General features: G+C 38.8%; 7 protein-coding genes across 8 annotated transcripts; 5 read left to right on the forward strand and 2 right to left on the reverse strand.

Moving 5' to 3' along the window:
* Positions 1 to 976: 976 nt before the first annotated feature.
* Positions 977 to 4067, forward strand: LOC120015338 (UDP-glucuronic acid decarboxylase 2-like). The gene is made up of 7 exons (XM_038867721.1): positions 977 to 1829; positions 2412 to 2559; positions 2632 to 2711; positions 3090 to 3173; positions 3279 to 3353; positions 3448 to 3540; positions 3669 to 4067. The coding sequence occupies exons 1-7, from the start codon at positions 1236 to 1238 to the stop codon at positions 3888 to 3890; spliced, it is 1296 nt and encodes a 431-aa protein (XP_038723649.1). The 5' UTR covers positions 977 to 1235; the 3' UTR covers positions 3891 to 4067.
* Positions 4068 to 4540: 473 nt separating this feature from the next.
* Positions 4541 to 8792, forward strand: LOC120015340 (eukaryotic translation initiation factor 2 subunit gamma-like). Its single transcript, XM_038867722.1, has 9 exons — positions 4541 to 4678; positions 5084 to 5280; positions 5405 to 5466; positions 5782 to 5894; positions 5968 to 6070; positions 6654 to 6881; positions 7017 to 7235; positions 7600 to 7860; positions 8129 to 8792. The coding sequence occupies exons 2-9, from the start codon at positions 5175 to 5177 to the stop codon at positions 8429 to 8431; spliced, it is 1395 nt and encodes a 464-aa protein (XP_038723650.1). The 5' UTR covers positions 4541 to 4678; positions 5084 to 5174; the 3' UTR covers positions 8432 to 8792.
* Positions 8793 to 9294: 502 nt separating this feature from the next.
* On the forward strand, positions 9295 to 10182 carry LOC120015343 (60S ribosomal protein L22-2-like). The gene is made up of 3 exons (XM_038867727.1): positions 9295 to 9452; positions 9527 to 9786; positions 9875 to 10182. Exons 2-3 carry the CDS (start codon positions 9554 to 9556, stop codon positions 10017 to 10019), a joined length of 378 nt encoding a protein of 125 aa, XP_038723655.1. The 5' UTR covers positions 9295 to 9452; positions 9527 to 9553; the 3' UTR covers positions 10020 to 10182.
* Positions 10183 to 10578: 396 nt separating this feature from the next.
* LOC120014266 (probable 3-ketoacyl-CoA synthase 21) lies at positions 10579 to 11108 on the reverse strand. Its single transcript, XM_038866181.1, has 2 exons — positions 10980 to 11108; positions 10579 to 10866 (listed from the first exon to the last, which is right to left on the reverse strand). Exons 1-2 carry the CDS (start codon positions 11106 to 11108, stop codon positions 10579 to 10581), a joined length of 417 nt encoding a protein of 138 aa, XP_038722109.1.
* Positions 11109 to 12664: 1556 nt separating this feature from the next.
* On the forward strand, positions 12665 to 13612 carry LOC120015342 (phylloplanin-like). The gene is made up of 2 exons (XM_038867726.1): positions 12665 to 12890; positions 13148 to 13612. Exons 1-2 carry the CDS (start codon positions 12710 to 12712, stop codon positions 13426 to 13428), a joined length of 462 nt encoding a protein of 153 aa, XP_038723654.1. The 5' UTR covers positions 12665 to 12709; the 3' UTR covers positions 13429 to 13612.
* Positions 13613 to 14241: 629 nt separating this feature from the next.
* LOC120015344 (late embryogenesis abundant protein Lea5-like) lies at positions 14242 to 15235 on the forward strand. Its single transcript, XM_038867728.1, has 2 exons — positions 14242 to 14503; positions 14742 to 15235. Exons 1-2 carry the CDS (start codon positions 14430 to 14432, stop codon positions 14971 to 14973), a joined length of 306 nt encoding a protein of 101 aa, XP_038723656.1. The 5' UTR covers positions 14242 to 14429; the 3' UTR covers positions 14974 to 15235.
* A 979-nt stretch (positions 15236 to 16214) lies between these two features.
* On the reverse strand, positions 16215 to 17945 carry LOC120015341. Of its 2 annotated transcripts, XM_038867724.1 has the most exons (2): positions 16580 to 17945; positions 16215 to 16346 (listed from the first exon to the last, which is right to left on the reverse strand). In XM_038867724.1, the coding sequence occupies exons 1-2, from the start codon at positions 17652 to 17654 to the stop codon at positions 16336 to 16338; spliced, it is 1086 nt and encodes a 361-aa protein (XP_038723652.1). In that variant the 5' UTR covers positions 17655 to 17945; the 3' UTR covers positions 16215 to 16335. The 2 variants fall into 2 exon arrangements, with proteins under 2 accessions (XP_038723652.1, XP_038723651.1); XM_038867723.1 differs by having other exon boundaries at positions 16215 to 17943.
* Positions 17946 to 19065: the final 1120 nt, after the last annotated feature.

Below are 19065 nucleotides of genomic sequence, written 5' to 3' on the forward strand. Positions count from 1 at the left end.
CACCATTTCGAGGTATCTAATCCTTTTCTCAAGTACTCCAAAAGAGAAGGGAAAAGGAAAATATTCTACCCAAAAAAGCCTACAATATTTGGTAAAAAAGGGATAGAAATAACCTTTTGGAGTCCCATTCATATGGAATCTTAATTACTATGGATTCTTTGCCACATTAGCATAATTAATTAATTTTACTTTTTATTCGAGATGAAATGTAAAATTGGATTCGGTACCTTTTTTGACATGCCAGATTAAACTGTTACTGTCAGAAATGTGTAGGTGAAAGGGAAGTCAATTGGTGGTAACTTGGCACACACATTGCATTGTTGACTTTCCATCAAAATAAGTAACATATAAAACGGAAAAGGATTTGCTGGAATTATTCCAGCAATTCCACCTCATCTCCATCATTGAATGCATTAAGTGTAGTGTTGTCAAATCAATGTATTGTTGCATTGGATGGTGGAGATGGGGTGAAATTGCTGGAATAATTCCAGCCCCCCCTATCCCATATAAAACATCTGCCCTGGAAAGTTGCCAACTTTATACCATTATAATCAATCTATTGCCTATTTTTTAATAAATAAGAAGATCTAAAAAATAAGAGCATATTTGGTATGTTTATAAACACGTTTAATTATCCATTTTAGAAAATACGGAAACAAAAAAATAGTTAAAATCACTGGGAAATAGAAAACAAAAATAAAAAACTTATTTTCGTATCATGAAAAAATGAAAGGGAAATGATATCTCCTATCATTGAAGCATTGAATAAATCAATAAATGACATAAAAGTGTTTTGTGGTATGAAATTTTTTTATTATAATATATATTCTAAGTTTAAAAAAAATTAGGACAGAGAGTATTCATCATACATGACATGTTACGGTGAATCTTTAATTATGAGTGGACATTCGTTAAGAAGACTCAAAATAAAAAATAGAAAACAAGCTAAACGGACCGTTTGGGGTTAGATGAACATATAGTTACGTAATTAATCCCAAAACCTGGTGGCAGAAATCAGAGTCACTAAGCATAGATTGCTAAAACCAGAAAAAAGCACTGCCAACCAAGACGCGATTATATGGCGAGATTTCATGCATGAACTCCACCGTTAACGGCCACCTCCTCGACCAAGTAATATAAAATAAATACACTCTCTTCTCTCTTCTTACTCTTTCAAACTTCTCTTCTCCCTTCAAATTCTCCACCCAAAACAAATCTAGACACAGAAAATTCACATGGGTACTGATCAGCTCACACAGAGAACCCATTCAAAGCGGCCACAAGAACCCGTCCCAGACTCGCCAACCAATGAAGCAAAATCGAGAAACCCAGTTCGATACATGCTCAGAAAGCAGCGATTGATGTGTCTCGCAATCGGAATCTTCACCGCTGCTCTGTTTTTCAACGTTTTCACAAAACGCTCACCGGGTCATGACCCGGTTTTCGTTTCTGAGTCGGGTGTACCGACCCGTCGGGTACTCTACGAGGGCGGTGGTAATAATCGTCGCTTCGAAAGACTCGGTGTTAAGCCGACGAGGGTGCCGTTGGGGGTGAAGAGGAAGAGTTTGAGGATTGTGGTCACTGGTGGGGCCGGGTTTGTAGGTAGCCACCTTGTGGACCGTCTGATCGAGAGAGGAGATAGCGTGATCGTCGTTGATAATTTCTTCACGGGACGGAAGGAGAACTTGGCCCACCACTTGGGGAACCCACGGTTCGAGATGATTAGGCACGATGTGGTCGAGCCCATTCTGTTGGAGGTTGACCAGATCTACCACTTGGCTTGCCCTGCCTCGCCTGTTCATTACAAGTTCAATCCTGTCAAGACCATTATATCCTTTTATGTCGTTGAGTTGTTTATTTTTCACAAACTTCTTGGCAATCCTGATTTTTCTTACCATCTCAATATTTTTTTTTCTCAGCTATTAAATACTGAGATGACACACGATTTCATATGAATCATGTGGAGCATATGAGGCTTATGGTTTCATATGAATTGTGTCTCCATCAACATTTGGGATAGTTGAAACAAAAATCACGGAGATCCTTAATATTTTTCCTCTTTTTTTTTGTCTTTAGAAAATTATTACTTACACAACCACACACATTCAATGTTAGGCCTGCGCGGGGAGAGGGTTAGTCTTACTCCAAAAGGCCAGGCATTTGGTATGTTTGATTAAGCCATAAATGAATTAGATTACATGGTATATTGAATTAGATCACTGTTATTAATTTCCTTGGATAACCCATTTATTAGTTATCATAATTTAATCCTTTTTTTTAATTTATGTAAATATCAACAAATGAATTAGATAACTACTAGAAAATGTTGGAAAAGTAAAAAAAATGATGTGGTGGTGGTGTGTATTTGAATGTGATTTGGGGTCCTTGATTTGGAATTGGCTGGGATCCACAAGACAAATGTGGTGGGGACACTGAATATGTTGGGGCTGGCGAAGAGGGTTGGGGCTCGGTTCTTGCTGACCAGCACCAGTGAGGTCTATGGGGACCCTCTACAGCATCCACAAGCTGAGACTTATTGGGGCAATGTCAATCCCATCGGTAATAATATATCTCTCACTCTCATTTTTCGTTTCATCATTGTTTTTCTGTTGTTCACTATCTTGGGACCAGGTGTTCGGAGCTGCTACGATGAAGGGAAGCGCACGGCGGAGACATTGACCATGGACTATCACAGGGGACTTGGCATTGAGGTTACTAGCCTTTTCACTCTCTATTTCTAAGCGAGCAGTAGTCTTATGGATCCCATTGTCTTTTATACAAATTATTCTAAATGTTGAAATAGACGAACATAATCTCTGAGAAAATCGTAGACTCCATATGTCTCACACGATCTATTCATATGAAATCATTAGATAACTTATGGTTATCCTAAATACTAAAATGAACGAACATGATTCATGTGAAAATCGTGGACTCCACATGCCTTACACGATCTATCCATATGAAATTGTGTGATAATGATAATTGGAAAAAAAAACACTGGGATTCGTAAGACTACTATTTTTATTTTTAGGCTTTATCTTTGAAAAGAGAATCATATGGTGGTCTTGTTTGACTGGGTTTTGCAGGTGAGAATTGCTCGGATCTTCAACACATATGGACCGCGTATGTGCATTGATGATGGTCGTGTTGTTAGCAACTTTGTTGCCCAAGTGAGCTTAGTTTCTCTTTATTAATTATCACTGTATATATATATATATATATGCCAATAATCCATACACCTAGTTACATATTTTGATGTGTGAGTGATGATTCAGGCGTTAAGGAAGGAGCCACTGACTGTTTATGGGGATGGAAAGCAAACGAGGAGTTTCCAATACGTTTCAGACCTGGTAATCCTTCTTCTTCTCTCTTAAATCACAAGTCATGAATTAACTTGCAAATGAGCATAAGACTCTATGTCAAATGTTGTGTTCGTTTGTGCAGGTGGAGGGTCTGATGCGTCTCATGGAAGGAGAACATGTGGGTCCTTTCAATCTCGGCAACCCTGGCGAATTCACAATGCTTGAACTCGCAGAGGTAATTGTTAAGATTTTATCTCATATTGAATTAACATCACACAATTACTAAGATTTATATAAGTAAAAGTCTAGTCTTTTTCACACAACCAACTCGTTTTCTGAGCTTAAAAATCGATTTTGGTGCAGGTGGTGCAGGAGACGATAGATAGGAATGCAAAGATAGAGTTCAGGCCCAACACAGAAGATGATCCACACAAAAGAAAGCCAGACATTTCAAAGGCTAAAGAGCTTCTTGGGTGGGAACCAACTGTGTCTCTCCGGAAAGGTCTTCCTCTCATGGTTGCCGACTTCCGGCAACGCATTTTCGGTGAACAGAAGGACGGCTCTGGAACTTCCTCCTATGCTTAGGCGATTGAGTATGGATTTTGGCAGAAACATATATATAGATATTCATTAGTGGAGAATAATAAGACACAATATAATTTAATAATAATTGACAAATTACATCCCTTTCCGAGTAGCCTTTTTCTCTTTTAAATATATGTGTAACTCATTTAGAGGAATAATATTTGGGTTTTGGATTTATGCAAGGTGAATACATGTTAGCACCAGCAATTAGGGTTTTGAACATCAATTTGGAGTTTCTAGTGGTTTGAAGTTTGAACAATTTACTCATTTACGCTCCAATTCAATTTTTGTTTTTTTTTGTACATATAATATGGTAACCGAGCTTTCTTATCCTAACATCTCAACCCAATTAGAGTGTGCATTTTGGACCCTCCTCGAACCCGCACATATTTATTACAGGAAATAATTTCGCTCCAACAATTGAACCCATAAATAACCAATTAGCCAGCCTGGACTAATCCATTAGCCAAGGCCCAAGTGCGTTTGCACCAAATGGGCCTGAAAGAATAGGCCTAAATTTCCTGGTTATGGATCAGGCCGAGGATGTTATTTAAAAATATGTGGGCTGGACAAGCAGGCCAGGAAATATAAGCTCATATGGGCCTCGCCATGTGCTATGGTCCAGGCCTGCTATCGATTTCGTCTCTATTCTAAAATTACGAAAATATCCTCATAGATTCGCCACTTTCACTCCATCCCTAAAAGAAGCAGCTGCCTATTCTCTCTCTTCGACTCTCGCGCAAAACCCTGCTACCTACCAGTCTTCGTCTCTGCCCTAACGCTACCTGGTAGGTGAAGCGCTCTTTCGCAAGAATCTGGTTTAGTATTCTTTTCGTGGTTTGTTTTATGTTTTTTAGTTTACTATTTTAGATCTTTTTCCTTTAATAGAGAATATTTTGGATTCGATTTTGAAGCAAGTTTCGTTTTCTTTGGATTTCATGTTTTTTTGATGCCGTAGAAATTGAAGTTTTTATCAAATAAATCCTGTTAGAAGTTTGATTTGATTCTTATTTGTGTTCTTGATGGATATTTTAGGGTTTTGACACGATTCCTCTTACATAAAATTCACAGTGCCTGTCTATGATTTTTTTTTGAACTTAATTATATGATATTTGTTGTAATTTGTGTTCGGATTTTTTTTTTTACCACCGTGAATCTGGAGCTAGCTAATAATTTTTTTACTTTTATGGCAGCGTCCTCTATTTTTTAAGCGAAAGAGTTGCTTATATACTTTGCATATACCAGTACTTGCATCAGTCGGTGGATCTTAAGTCATTAAGCAAAATGTCTCGAAAGGGTTTGATGGAGCAGGACTTGAAAAAACTGGATGTGACGAAGTTGCATCCACTTTCGCCTGAGGTTATATCTCGTCAGGCCACTATAAATATTGGTAATGTTTGCACCATTGAGATGCTTCTATTGCTTGTAGTACTCGTTAGTATTTCCTGTTTTTATTGATCCTCTATTGATTTGAATTGTTCTATTGGATGATCTGAGGTCATTTCTGTTTCCAGGCACCATTGGTCATGTGGCACATGGCAAGTCAACTGTTGTAAAAGCGATATCCGGTGTCCAGGTGATAGGATTTCTTGTGACCTTTTTTGACTACTTGTTTTGTCACTTGCATATTTTGGGAGAAGTGTCTTAGTTGAAATTTCAAAAATGTTTAGTCTCGATATGTTTATGCACTTCTCATCATTTTTCCTCCTATGAGAAGACATGGCTATACATCCATGCCAAGTCTTGGGTTGTTTTGACTTCAATTTGAGCCTTGGATTTTGATAGCAGAATACTTGCGTTTATAAGTGTTTTTTCAATTAGCTTATACTGCTTCAGATATAAATAAATGAATCCAATAGGTGCTTATTACTGGAACGCTACTTATTTGCAGACTGTTCGTTTTAAAAATGAGCTGGAGCGTAACATTACCATCAAGCTTGGATATGCAAATGCAAAGATCTATAAGTGTGAAGATGAACGTTGTCCTCGACCTATGTGCTACAAGTGGGTTGCTAGCTAGCATATCTGGTCATGTTTACCCTCACCATAAATTTTAATGTTTGAAATGATTTTGCAGGGCTTATGGAAGTGGAAAGGAAGATAATCCTCAGTGTGATGTGCCAGGGTTTGAAAACTGCAGGATGAAATTGCTGAGACATGTGTCTTTTGTGGACTGTCCGGTAAGTCTTTAAGGTGCTGCTTTGTTCATACTTCATAATGATGTTTCTGTGCACTAGCTATTGTTCTAGGATTTGGACTGGTAGATATAGCATGTGGTGTTTGTGTTCATACGCTTTCTCCTTGAGATGATGTTTTTCTCTTCAAAATTCTTTGGTCTTTTTTTGTCCTAGTAAAGTTATATTTCTTCCTAGATGTCATCATGAGTGTTAGATGTCCACTGATCTTTGGATACTTCAATTATTCTCGCGCACATTATGCAATATTTCATTGCATTGTAGTAATAAATTCTGTCATCAAGGACATGTTCCCTAAACTTACACCGACTTGTAGACACTGATGAAATGAGTTGCTTAATTCATTGTTAGCTCAAACTTTTGTTCTCTAAGCCCAGAAGTAGGAAGAAAAGGTCAGGTGAAGTGGTGAACACGTATTGCTCCTTATTCTAAAGAAGCATTTTCAAATTTCAAATATAATGGGTCAGTGTATAACTAGTTTGTTTATATCGGTGGTGCTGCTCCTCTGCATATTTTGAGTTGATTGTTTGCTTATATTGATCAACATTGTTTCATTTCTTTACCCTAGGGTCATGATATTCTCATGGCTACAATGCTTAACGGAGCGGCAATTATGGATGGAGCATTACTTCTAATAGCTGCGAATGAAAGCTGCCCACAACCGCAAACTTCTGAACATCTGGCTGCTGTTGAAATCATGCGCCTTCAACATATTATTATCCTTCAAAATAAAGTTGATCTTATTCAGGAAAATGTGGCAATAAACCAGCACGAAGCAATTCAAGCTTTCATTCAGGTTTGGTAATATTGGACGGAATTTGGTATCGGCGTGTTGAGAACATGTGTAAAGCATATCTTGGATTGATTATGGTTATTTTATTCAAGAAAAGAACTCACTATGCCTATTTGTATATTTTCTTTTTATTGCCAGGGGACTGTTGCTGATGGTGCACCAGTGGTTCCAATTTCGGCACAGCTAAAGTATAATATTGATGTTGTGTGCGAGTACATTGTGAAAAAGATCCCTATTCCGGAGAGGAACTTTGTCTCTCCACCGAATATGATTGTTATCAGGTCCTTTGATGTTAATAAGCCTGGATTTGAGGTTGACGATATAAAAGGTGGTGTAGCTGGTGGAAGCATCCTTCGGGTATTTTTCTTTTTCTTGGCATTGCTTGAGTCTGACAGCTATTTGCATTCTGATTGTTTAGATGGTTGCTTTGTTTCTAATGGGTGATTTGCCATCTCTGTTTTTAAGGCTATTTTGTTTGTACCAATACTCTTGCAACTTGTTTTATTACCAATCTGCAATGTTTTTCTGTTAAAAATTATGAAGCAATTTCTACAAGATTAAAACTTGATATTTATCTATGAATTGGATCTTCAGATGACATTGTGAGATTATTACAAATCTGCAGATTGTATAACGATAGTCTATCGTGGAAAATGCTTAATTATTTTGAGGTAGTGCTAGATTCTTTAAGAGGGCTTAGTTGATATTCCTTTCTTTGCAGGGTGTTTTGAAGGTTAATCAATTTATTGAGGTTCGTCCGGGAATAGTTCTTAAAGATGAAAGTGGGAACATAAAATGCACACCAATATATTCTAGAATTGTTTCTTTGTATGCTGAGCAAAATGAGCTACAATTTGCTGTGCCTGGAGGTCTTATAGGGGTTGGCACTACCATGGACCCAACTTTGACCCGTGCTGATAGGTTGGTAGGTCAGGTTCTTGGGGAAGTGGGTTCACTCCCAGAAGTCTATGTTGAGCTTGAGGTAAGGCTCTGAACTTAGAATCAGTTGCTTTTGGTTGAACTTAGGCAAAGTATTCTAACCGAGACTCCATTTTCAAGAAATTCTGAATATGCAGGATTATACATTTTTTATTTTGAGATTTGTTTTTATCCCTTGATTCAACTGTGTTGAAGGCTTTGGTAAAGGGGACATGCTTTTGAGAGATTTTGGTTGAAAAAAAAGGGTGCCGTCCCACCTGCTGTATTTAATACTCTTCTTACTGATTAATGTTGCTCATCTCATTATACAGGTGAACTTCTTCTTGTTGCGACGTCTTCTTGGTGTCAAGACAAAGGGCACGGAAAGGCAGGGGAAGGTCTCGAAGCTTGCAAAAGGAGAGATCCTAATGTTAAACATTGGATCCATGTCTACCGGTGCTCGAGTTCTTGCTGTGAAGAATGATTTGGCGAAGCTGCAACTTACGTCGCCAGTTTGCACCAGCAAAGGAGAGAAGATTGCACTCAGTCGAAGAGTAGAGAAGCACTGGCGTCTTATTGGGTGGGGCCAGATTCAAGCTGGAACCACCCTTGAAGTTCCACCATGCCCATTGTGATCACTGAGAAGAGAGAGAGCAGTCAAGAGTAAGAAAGGATTAGATAGAGATGTGGGAGGGAAGACAATTTCTTGGTACAATTTTTGTGAGGTGGAGAAGAAGACATTTTGATTGGATGGTTGTCACTGTTCGCCTTGTTTCTTTAATTTCATAGTATCCGGTCTGTCTTGAGTATTGGACTTCCATCCAAGGAAGGTTTTATCGGAATTGATAGAAGGGTGATGTCTGGTAGCAGTTCATGAAACTGTTCTGATTATCACTTTTTTTTCCCCAAATATGCGAGAGCGGCAGGCCGCAGCAGCAATTAACCCAGGGAACCACCTGTGAATGAGAAACAGAAGACCTCTTATCTCTGTTTTAATTTAGGGTCCTTTGCCTTGTGTCTATGGCAGTTTGCCTAGGTTGCCTAGGTTTTCGAAGCATTAAAATTAATATTTATAATAAAATAAAAAAATTTACAAATAAAATAACAAATCATAAACAGTAGTAATAAGTATAAGTATTATTTATTGTTAAATTTAATTACAGTATAAATAAAAATAAATAATACTTATTATAAATTATACTTGCAAATTTAATATTTATACTCATACTTAAAATTATAAAGAACTAAAAAAATACAAACAAATTTTTTTTTCACACTTTATAAACTAGTGTTTGGTACAAGTTTCACCAAATATTTAAAAATTTAATTTACAACTTATAAGTTAGTTTATTTTTGTATAGTTTATAGAATCTCTTATTTTGACCACAAATAAATTCTACAAACGGACCTTAGTTACTCTAGAACAATAGTTCGGGCTGATGGGCTACATTATCCTTTACCCTTTTGGGGCAAATTCTAGACTTTGTTTGGGCTGATGGGCTACGTTATCTTTCCCTATGGGACCAAACACAGAACTAGCTTTCGGATTGGGCTGGGTCTTCCAACCAAAACACAAAGCCTCTGAGCCTTTACAAAAACCCTAACCCTAGCTGTCTGCGTAGCCAAGGCGCACCAGAACCCTTGCAATCCACACCGGTATTTCTCTCGAGATCTTGCTATTCACGTTTATTGCATCAATGGTGGAGTTGTTTTGACATTGGCTTTGGCAGGTAATCATTTTTCTTTACTCAAGAGAAATGAGCAAAGGAAGTGGCGGTCCGGCGAAGGCCGGGAAGAAGAAGGGAGCGACCTTCACGATCGACTGTGGTAAGCCGGTGGAGGACAAGATCATGGACATCGCCTCGCTCGAGAAATTTCTCCAGGAGCGCATCAAGGTTGGCGGCAAAGCGGGCGCCCTTGGCGACTCCATCACCATCTCTCGTGAGAAGTCGAAGATCACCGTCACTTCTGATTCCAACTTCTCCAAGCGGTATCATCTTCTATATGCACAGATTTATCATGTCCAGTTGTGCGCATTGAAGCTTGACATTGGTTTTTTTTTTGGGTGTTTTCCTTAGGTATCTGAAGTACTTGACAAAAAAGTACTTGAAGAAGCATAACGTGAGGGATTGGCTTCGCGTGATTGCATCTAACAAGGACCGCAATGTTTACGAACTCAGGTACTTCAACATTGCTGAGAATGAAGGCGAGGAGGAAGATTAAACAATCTAATTCAGTATTGATTACTCTTGAATCCCCTGTTTCATCCGTTGTTTTCTTATATGATCGAATCTTTTTGTTGGCGAATTTTGGAATTTCTTATGAAATCTTCTCTTGTTTATACTGAATCATTGCCGTGCTTAGTTTCGATTATTTTCTTAATTAATTCCTGGTTGTTGGTCATTTTTTAGTTGAGCCAATTATTATTGAGTGCTGCAATAGAAATCTTAAGTGTTTTCCTCTCACAGTTTGGAAATTCAGTTAAATTTAGGCATCTAACCGGATTGCTGTCTGATTTTTGTACACTGGCTATTTACAAGGTGAGCTACTTGCTACCAGCAATATTATCTTTCTGATTAATCTAGTATCTGCTGTATTGGTTACAAAGGCTTCAAATTATCTTGACTATACAGGCAAACTTGTTGCCCTGTAGTAGAGTTGAAACCTAGAGGTCTGAGTACATCTTGTCTCCCCACCCACTGCGGGAGACTTGTCTACTATATATGTTTACCCATATCATGTACTTCTACTGGTGTGAGCTGCCAAACTATGTTGCCTCGTTTCATCCATCCTTTGGCTTCAATGTAACTGAAGAGGATGAAGTGTTTCCGAATCTGTAGTCATATTGGAAGCTTCTATATCCTCTTTGCTCAACTGTAGGTTTCTTGATTGCTTGAATAACAGTTCTTCCTCCCGCGTGAATGCAGAAGTGCTCACAGGCCCTCTTGAAATTTGGCATGTAAAACCCTTTCCACCTTAAAATCCTTACCTTCTTGACGAATATAGATATTATGTTTAGTAGCTGATGCATTGTAGCCCATACTTGGAGTTCCTTTTGACCTGGCGTCGACTAGACATTAACATGGCTGCTCTCCCCGTACTCGGGAAAGACAATTGCCTATCATCATGGATGGGTTCTTACCGAACCAATTTAGAAGTAGTGTACCATGTTTCTGTACTCACAATTAGATCCAAGGAGTTGTGGTGGACCCTCATGGCTAAGCTTACTGATAAAACAGCAGCACGACAGCCCATGCTAGATAGATTAAAGCTCATTATATTGCTTTTCATTCTGAATTTATTAACCACCATTGCCGTGAGCGATGGCGTTGAAGAGTATTGTGTTCTATGAACATGGACAGGGGAACTCGTGTAGATTTGGGTGGTCTGAAACAAGCAAAGTCAATCGGGTAAATGGTGACTTTTTTGTGTATGCTAGGTAAAGAATCACAGCACCTGCAAGTAGTACAAATGATAAACAGTGGGAGATGAGTAGGAGCTCTGGGAATTCAAGGATGTGATCGAGAAGCGTAGCCATGGAGGAGCGGCCTACTTTGCGCCGCGTGAGTTTATTTATATATACTATACTGATCGTTGATTAGACCACTGCAATTTAAGGCTTGGGATTGAGAGGTAACAAGTTATACAGACCCAGTAGCGCTTAGAATATGAAAGTAGAGTTTCTGGAAGGCGTTTGGGGGGGGGGGGGGGGTGTTTTGCAACGGATCGTTGGTTGAGATGGACTGTTAAGAGGTTGTGAGTTAAAGTCTCATGAATGTTTTTATTATCATAATTTTGCAAGATTGGTCATTGCTCAGTCCAACGTGTACGAATGTCATCTCGCATTATCCTTCTGAACCTCGGCTTAGGTCTCATCTTTCCACACTGGGCCTCGGCCCAGAACTTAACTGGTCACAAAGAAGGAGGTTTTATAGATTGAGAATTTGAAACATCTAATTTTTGAACGCAAGAGCCAGATTGCTTTGGGCTTTGGTCGCCCATGTTGTATACACAAGACTTCAACATGGCCTAGTTTCGGCCCAAGATTTTGAGGTAAGTCAAGATTCCTAGCGGACTTGGAGAGCAGGTGGGGCTTTAAGTTGCCTTCAAACTATGGAATAATTTTTGGCTACTTGGATTATATGGACGGGTCAAGTATGTAAGAAATTGCAACTCTAAGCAGAGACAAACATCCAAGATTGTTCAATGGGCCACAAAAGAATGCAAGACAATACTAGACTAGACCTCTATGCGTAGTAGATGGAATGATATCAACTTGAAAACTTCCAAATCCAGGCAATGCACCATCTACAAACACCACTCCAAAGTCCAAATTCCCTGAATGAGAAGCAAAGTTTTAGTGGCATTAACACAATTGGAAAGTTGGTCTAACCCAAAAAAAAGAAAGGCTATATATTAGGTTAGGGCTATATATTGATCTAGGTACAGCTCTTTAGCAATATTGAGTGGCAAAGACAAACTAGTGAGAAGCCCATAAAGTAAAACAATGCTAGGTCAAGCCCACAAATGGTGGCACGCATGCTCAAATGGGTAGCTTCATGACAAATTTATTTTGTTTGATAACGGAAAACAATATTGTATAAATTTATCCTTTTATACATCCGATACAAGTCTAAACTCGGATCATCAAGTCCATGTGCACAAACGACGGAGTAAATTGGGTCAAAATCCAACGCGTGACCATAATAATATTGCTCTCAATAAGAATCCAAATCTCCTTAGTCGATACGGTATGACAAACTTATTCTGAATGCACAAAAGTCTAAGTTGAAAAGGTTTCTGCAACTTGGTTCACTCCAAGTCCTATAAATAGGCTCCCATGTACAGTAGTTTACACAGTAAAGCGATCTAGCATTGTTTTTGACAATACTTATAATTGTGTGATTGTATCCATGGCCTTCAACACACTTCTCTTCATGTCTGGGTTGGTTGCTGCATTGGCAGTACCAGCAGCTGAAGCCCAGCTTGGGCTTGTAAGCGGTCTCCTTGGTTTGATTCGAGTTCAAGGAACTGTGTTTTGCACTGCCAATGGCAATATGGGCGTCAATGGCACATCAACCCCAGTTTTCCCTAGTAAGTCTCTTGGATATATACACATGTAGAACTGTTTTATGTCAAAGACTTCATCCCAAGTGTTTTCATAAAGTGCAGTTTTACGGATCCCAAATATTGAAATGGACGCAAAAGATTTCATATGAATCATGTGGAGTTCACGATTTCACATGGATCATGTGCGTTAATCTTAATATTTGAGATAGTTGGAACAAAAACGTTGAATTCCTTAGCATTTTCGTTTCGTAAATTCTAACTCCATATATCTGTTATTGCAGATGCTTCAGTGCAACTACGATGTGGAATTGGGAACATTGCAGCCACTGCAACTACAAATGCACTTGGAACATTTTCAATAGTGTTGGATTCTCTGAGCTATCTTCTCTCCTCAGTCCTCTCCAACTGCAGCGTCGTCGTTAACACGCCGCTCGCAAACTGTAATGCTGCCCTGCCTTCCGCCGGGACTCTGTCATCGCCTTTACAGTACATCGGAAACACTCTTCTTGGCCTCCTCAATGTTGCAAACATAATTCCTGGTGGATTCAACTTACTGCCATAAACTTAACAAGAACATTTGGTGGAAAAAAGAACTGGTAGGCCACTATATATATATATATAGCCAGCTATACCATATATGAATAAGGCCAATTGTCTTTTTTAATTTATGTATTTTTGTTGTATTGTGTGCTCTAATGATAAGATGTAATTCCTCTTATAGTGAAGAATGACATTTTATTGTATCCTAAGTTGCTTCCAAAAGGAACAAGTCAAGTCCATATTGTTATATTTGTTTTCTTCTTCCTTCAATAGACTAAAACTACACTATACATTCCCTTTCTACATTCGATATAGGTCATAGAAGTTTCTCATCTGACGATTAACAAATTGGACAAAAATACAACGAATGGCCAAAGGGGATTCCCTAAGCATTTTGAAAGTAGAAACCTAAAACAACAGGTTGTTGGTTGGGATGGTAAATTTGATTGTGCTAACTCTTAGTGCAAACGGGAAGTTGTGAGTTAAAATCTCATGAGTGTTTGTATTATCACAATTTACGAGAAGAGGGTCATTGCTCAGCCTAACGCGTACGAATATCATCTTGTATTATCTTGTCCCGGGTTGTTATGATATGACTTTCTACCAACCAAAAAAGATAATGATTAATTACTCGCAACACTAAATAATAGTAATGATTATTGATTAGTATAACATTATTTTGTTAACTAAAAAGATAATGCCACGAGGGAGTCCACAAACACATAGGATAATGGACAAAGTTAGGTTTCCTTGGAAAATCAATCAAGTTCTCTCGGTGTCAAAGTCTCTAGAAGGCTCAAACCCAATGCCATAAGGCTTCTATATAAGCAGTGTAAAGGAAAACCCTAATTCTCCTCCTTCGAAACACCAAATCGAGCCAGCCGCTCTAGCTGCTACTGCAGGAGTTGTTTCTTCTAGGGAAGGAAATCCATTTCTTCCGAAGAAGAAGAGAAGGAAACGACTTCTGCAGTAGCAATATTATTATTATTATTATTATATAAATAAAATAAAATCAAAATCAAAATGGCTGGCTCTGTATCTAATGCTAAGGTGGTTGTCGGTTCTGTTATGAATGGTCTCTTTCTCTCCATGTCCAGGTTAGTATAATACCTCAAAAACCCTGTTTTCTTCTTTGTGTCCGTGTCTTTCGATCAAGTGATGATGGCCGTCGATCGAATATTCAAATCTTAGAGGTTAATTGGCTTGAAATTGAATTAATTACATTCCTGGTGTTCGGAATTGGGACAGATCATGTCGATCGAATGTTTTGTAAAATTATGTTGGATTTGTGATAATATAGGATTTTTTTTTTTTGTGTAAAAACAAATTGAACAGGAGGGGTTACGCTGCTGCGCCGATGTCGGCAAGTCTTGGTAGGGGAGGGTCCAGGGTTTGTATGGTGGGGAAAGCAGAAGAGAGTTGTGTGATCAAGGAAGACTCTGGGGCCTCCATTGCCTGGGCTCCAGATCCGATCACTGGATACTATAGACCTGCCAATCATGCGGCTGAGATTGATCCAGCTGAGCTTAGAGAAACGCTGCTGAACCACCGGGGCAAACCACAGTAAAGAAGGCCCGTTGGGTGCTCATCAAGCCCAAGCCCAAGCCCAAGCCCAAACCGTTTCATAGCATCATAGTTACCTTGACTATATCACAGTCTCATATGATCTCTCTTTAGTTTTCTTTCATCTGAAAAAATAATGAACTATTTTACATATACAAATTTGATTTTTCTTGCCCTTATTTCATTGTTCTTATTGGTTTTTGAGAGGGCGGAATCAAATCTGCCCCATATCTCCATGAAGAATTAGACCATCCATGCCGGGTTAAGGGTCCTGTCACTGTAGTTTTAATCATGTACGTTAAGTCTGTTTATCATTACAACTCTTTTGAATTTGGTAAACGGGTAGACATCTGTTATGGCCCCTCCAATGATTTTTATTACAGAATTTACAGGGTACTCGTCTACTCATCTGCATCCCTGCCACACAAACCTTGATCTAAAGCCCAAATTCCACACAGTCCCAAATAAATGTAGAGCAGAGGACACCCTAGTACCCCGTGATTCATACACATTCAATTCGGCCCATCTGGGCTATCCCTTTCATGCCCACTGTAACTTCCAACTTATTGTCTCTTTGGGATCTTATCATTCCAGGCCCAAATTGTTTTGACCTTTTCAGTTCCACAATGTTTACAGAGAAACTCTTTGTAGCAATGTAGCATTTGCATTGCATTTGGACCTTCCCAATGCAAATGCCTTCCTTAGCTCCAGACAAGTTTGTCCAGAATCTAAGCAGTACCTTTTCTTTATGCATATCCAATCCAAGAAAGAATCTAAAGGCTTGTGAATTGTGAGCTAAAAAGGTCTATCTATTGATGGCTCCACCGCTGCTTATGGAAGCAGCCTTTTCTTGTCTTTTTGCCATTGTGTACTTCTTCAATAATCCCCATCAGTGAATTTCATCAGTGTCTAGCCATGGAGGACCAGCCCTTTCAATTATGTTAATCTGGACTTCATTTTTCATTTCATTATAGCTCAATTGAATGAATGAATGCTTCTTAGCAGGTAAAACAAAGGAATTCATTTGGGCTTTGACTATAATTGCTCTTTTGACCAAAAAAACTATTACATAAACCAGATAGTCCGGGAAGATATGGACATGGTTTCTGTACTGTAAAGTGTAAACATGTGTGTGCATGTGGCCATCGAAACCACAAGAAGTTTTCAGGTATCAACACACATAAAAAGAAACAATTGTCTTTGCGGTAGAATCAATGCATGATCACACAACTCACAAATAATAAATTCTGCAAAAAAAATATATTAAAGAATACATAATAGATTGAGATTCAACACAGAAAAACACAACCCACCAAAGCTCAATGATCCTAATCAATACTTGGTCAAACATACAGTCCCTTCTCCTTCATGTGGGTTCTGCATTCAAGATTGAATTTTTTTTTATCTCACCCAAGAAAAATAAAATGATAGCAAAGATATTGTAGCTATAACACAACAGAGTCGAGACCAAGAAATTGAAGATAATCAAACATAGAGGAATGAACAGAGTGAATAATAAGTAAAATGTTATGTAATGTGTATGATGAACGTTTAGATTCTCACAGCCAACAAAGAAGGAATGGCATTCAAATCCGGTTTAGTGTTCTTACTTGAAGCTTCTCTGATGTTGCTGTTTCTCTTATTCCCATCCTTTGAAGAGGGTTTAGTACTGAAAGCTCTCATAGGACTAGCAAATGCCCAAACCCAGCTCCTATTTCTACCATGAACATTTACATGAGGCCCTGCTGTCACTGCAGTTGTTGATTTAGGATTCATGTCTTCAGCAGATGATGATGAGACCCAATAAGACGAAGAAGAGGATGAGCAAGTCACCTTAGGTTTGCCTTCTCTTTGTGATTCAACTCTTTTGAGTGTGCAATCACCAAACCCAATTGAGATTCTCTCAAAGAAGTCACCGGAGAAGCTCCGGCTACCACAGCCAACAGATCTGGATCTTGAAACTTTTCTTTCAAACGATGAAGCAGAGGCAGTGGCTTGGCTATTGGGGCTAAATTCGTCATCATCCTCCACCACAATATTGTGATTATTAGCACCTCTGTTTGACAATGAAGAACCCAAGCACCATTCTTTTGTCTTCCCTGCAGACGCTGCTGGCGTTGTTACTGCTGTTGCTGCAGTAAATGATGTAATCTTCCCTGTTTTCTTACCACTGTTGGATTTATACAGAAATGACCAAAACCCAGTTCGTTTTCTTGGGCTGAGGTAGTCTCCGTCATCAGTACCCAATAAATTACAGTTCCTTCCTGGGGTTGTAGTGGATTTGCTTCTTTTGAAAACAATGTCACGATCAGATTGCGATGACACAGTCATATTTTTCTTCTTCTTCTTCGCTAAAATAAATGGAATGCTGGTTCGCCTTGCATAGAACTCTTGGTGGACTCTTGACGTGGGACGCATTGCAAGTGAAACCGAAGAAGTTTCAGTAGTACCAGCAATGCTAGCACTACTTCTTCCAATATCAGACGTAAAAGAAGGAGAGGAGGACGAAGAAGAAAACCCACGAACAGGTAAAGGAAATGAAGACGAAACAAGCTTGCCAAGCTTTTCTTGAAGACAGAATGCGCAGATCCCACCTGGGTTGTTTCTATGAGGATGATCACTGCATTGCATTCCATCTCCCATGTCGTCTCCACCGCCACCACCACCTCCTTTGATTCCTTCCATGTTATCTTCCTCGTATCCTTGACAAACCCCTTTTGAGATTCCTAGCTATACCACTAATTTCTTCTTTTTCCTCCTCTGCAACGCTAGAAGGCTATAGAGTGGAATGCTCTGAAGGTGTTTGCTTTTTTTACTGAAAGAGAATATGCAACAAAAGAAAGAATCCCCAGAAGAACTTGATATTGCTACAGTCGCCGTTGGATTAAAATGCACATGGAGATCTACCCTGTTTTTGTCTTGTAGCGTGAAACTAAGTTGTGATTTTTAATTATTTTTGAGGTCAGCTATATCAGATACGGTCATGTCCATTTGTTGTCGTGTGTCTGAAGTCTGAGCCCACATGATTAAAGAGGTACGCCATTACCTGACGAGACCCTGTCCATAGACTTTGTACGATCGTCTCTTTCTCTACATCATACAAGAAACACTCCAGGGTACAATCTAAACCGCTGATCGTAGCTCTTGATATCCCAATCCAACGGCCACATAAGAATTGCTCTTGAATGTTGAGGTTTGCTTGACAAGGGACAAAATTAGTGTTTCATGGACCTGTGTTGATCCAGAGTATTGCTATTGTGTCCACTGCCAAGTTGTGTTTCATCAAGTTACGAAGTACTAGTACTCAAAGGAAATAACAAAATGCGTAGTGGTAGTATTTAGTAGACATTTAAGAGATCATTAATTTATGTTCTAACAGATAAACATATTATATAAGTTTGTCATTTAAATATTCGATATAAGTATAAATTAAAGCTGTTAGATCTCTACGCATAGAAGTTTTTCACCCAACGATATGGTGAATTGGATCAAAATTCAACGTGTGATTACAATGTTATTGATCCCAATGAAAATCAAACTCATAACTTTTTGAGTCCATGCGATTTTATACTAAAAAAATTCACTATTAGAGGATGACCCAAGTGATTTTATGTTGTTGGGACACAATTGGATGATGATGTTAACGTTAATAAATGCAAGTTAATTCATTTTCTTTTCATTATGATTTGTTTAAGTTGCATGGACAGATGAGCATTCAAGGGTGGTGTGTCTCACTCTCAACCAGATTTTAAGCTAATTATTAATTCAGGGGACAAGGGCAAGATAATAGAAAGAGTCAACAACAATACATTGGATCTTGGGCCCATTCAGTCTTTATGAGCTGTGTCGAATGGGCCTCTTAACTTTTTAGGCCTGAATTTCGGCCACATATGGGTCATGGGCCCGTTTACTTTCTCTTGCTTGACATTTTGTTTAACAACAGTCCTCCTTTGAAGCCCAATTCAAAGAATAGCACGATCTACTGTCATATCGTTGGAGTGAACGTGATCGTGACATGTGTCATGGGCCAAATGGACTGTCCATGAAAGCCCAATCACCGAAATAGTAAGTTTCGATTTTTGAATGAAAAAGTAGA

Source organism: Tripterygium wilfordii, chromosome 14 (genome assembly GCF_013401445.1).
Source record: "Tripterygium wilfordii isolate XIE 37 chromosome 14, ASM1340144v1, whole genome shotgun sequence".
Taxonomy (NCBI): Eukaryota; Viridiplantae; Streptophyta; class Magnoliopsida; order Celastrales; family Celastraceae; genus Tripterygium; species Tripterygium wilfordii.

Bases quoted from the DNA above. Each gene is read 5' to 3' on its own strand.
- LOC120015342 (XM_038867726.1), top strand. From the start codon at position 12,710: ATGGCCTTCAACACACTTCTCTTCATGTCTGGGTTGGTTGCTGCATTG. The intron at 12,891-13,147 runs GTAAGTCTCTTG...CTGTTATTGCAG, and splicing joins ATCAACCCCAGTTTTCCCTA to ATGCTTCAGTGCAACTACGA.
- LOC120015343 (XM_038867727.1), top strand. From the start codon at position 9,554: ATGAGCAAAGGAAGTGGCGGTCCGGCGAAGGCCGGGAAGAAGAAGGGA. The intron at 9,787-9,874 runs GTATCATCTTCT...TGTTTTCCTTAG, and splicing joins GATTCCAACTTCTCCAAGCG to GTATCTGAAGTACTTGACAA.
- LOC120015341 (XM_038867723.1), bottom strand. From the start codon at position 17,654: ATGGAAGGAATCAAAGGAGGTGGTGGTGGCGGTGGAGACGACATGGGA.
- LOC120015340 (XM_038867722.1), top strand. From the start codon at position 5,175: ATGTCTCGAAAGGGTTTGATGGAGCAGGACTTGAAAAAACTGGATGTG. The intron at 6,071-6,653 runs GTAAGTCTTTAA...TCTTTACCCTAG, and splicing joins TGTCTTTTGTGGACTGTCCG to GGTCATGATATTCTCATGGC. The intron at 7,861-8,128 runs GTAAGGCTCTGA...CTCATTATACAG, and splicing joins AAGTCTATGTTGAGCTTGAG to GTGAACTTCTTCTTGTTGCG.
- LOC120015338 (XM_038867721.1), top strand. From the start codon at position 1,236: ATGGGTACTGATCAGCTCACACAGAGAACCCATTCAAAGCGGCCACAA. The intron at 3,174-3,278 runs GTGAGCTTAGTT...GTGATGATTCAG, and splicing joins TTAGCAACTTTGTTGCCCAA to GCGTTAAGGAAGGAGCCACT. The intron at 3,354-3,447 runs GTAATCCTTCTT...TCGTTTGTGCAG, and splicing joins TCCAATACGTTTCAGACCTG to GTGGAGGGTCTGATGCGTCT.
- LOC120014266 (XM_038866181.1), bottom strand. From the start codon at position 11,108: ATGGTGGTTAATAAATTCAGAATGAAAAGCAATATAATGAGCTTTAAT. The intron at 10,867-10,979 runs GTGAGTACAGAA...GTTAATGTCTAG, and splicing joins ACAACTCCTTGGATCTAATT to TCGACGCCAGGTCAAAAGGA.
- LOC120015344 (XM_038867728.1), top strand. From the start codon at position 14,430: ATGGCTGGCTCTGTATCTAATGCTAAGGTGGTTGTCGGTTCTGTTATG. The intron at 14,504-14,741 runs GTTAGTATAATA...CAAATTGAACAG, and splicing joins CTCTTTCTCTCCATGTCCAG to GAGGGGTTACGCTGCTGCGC.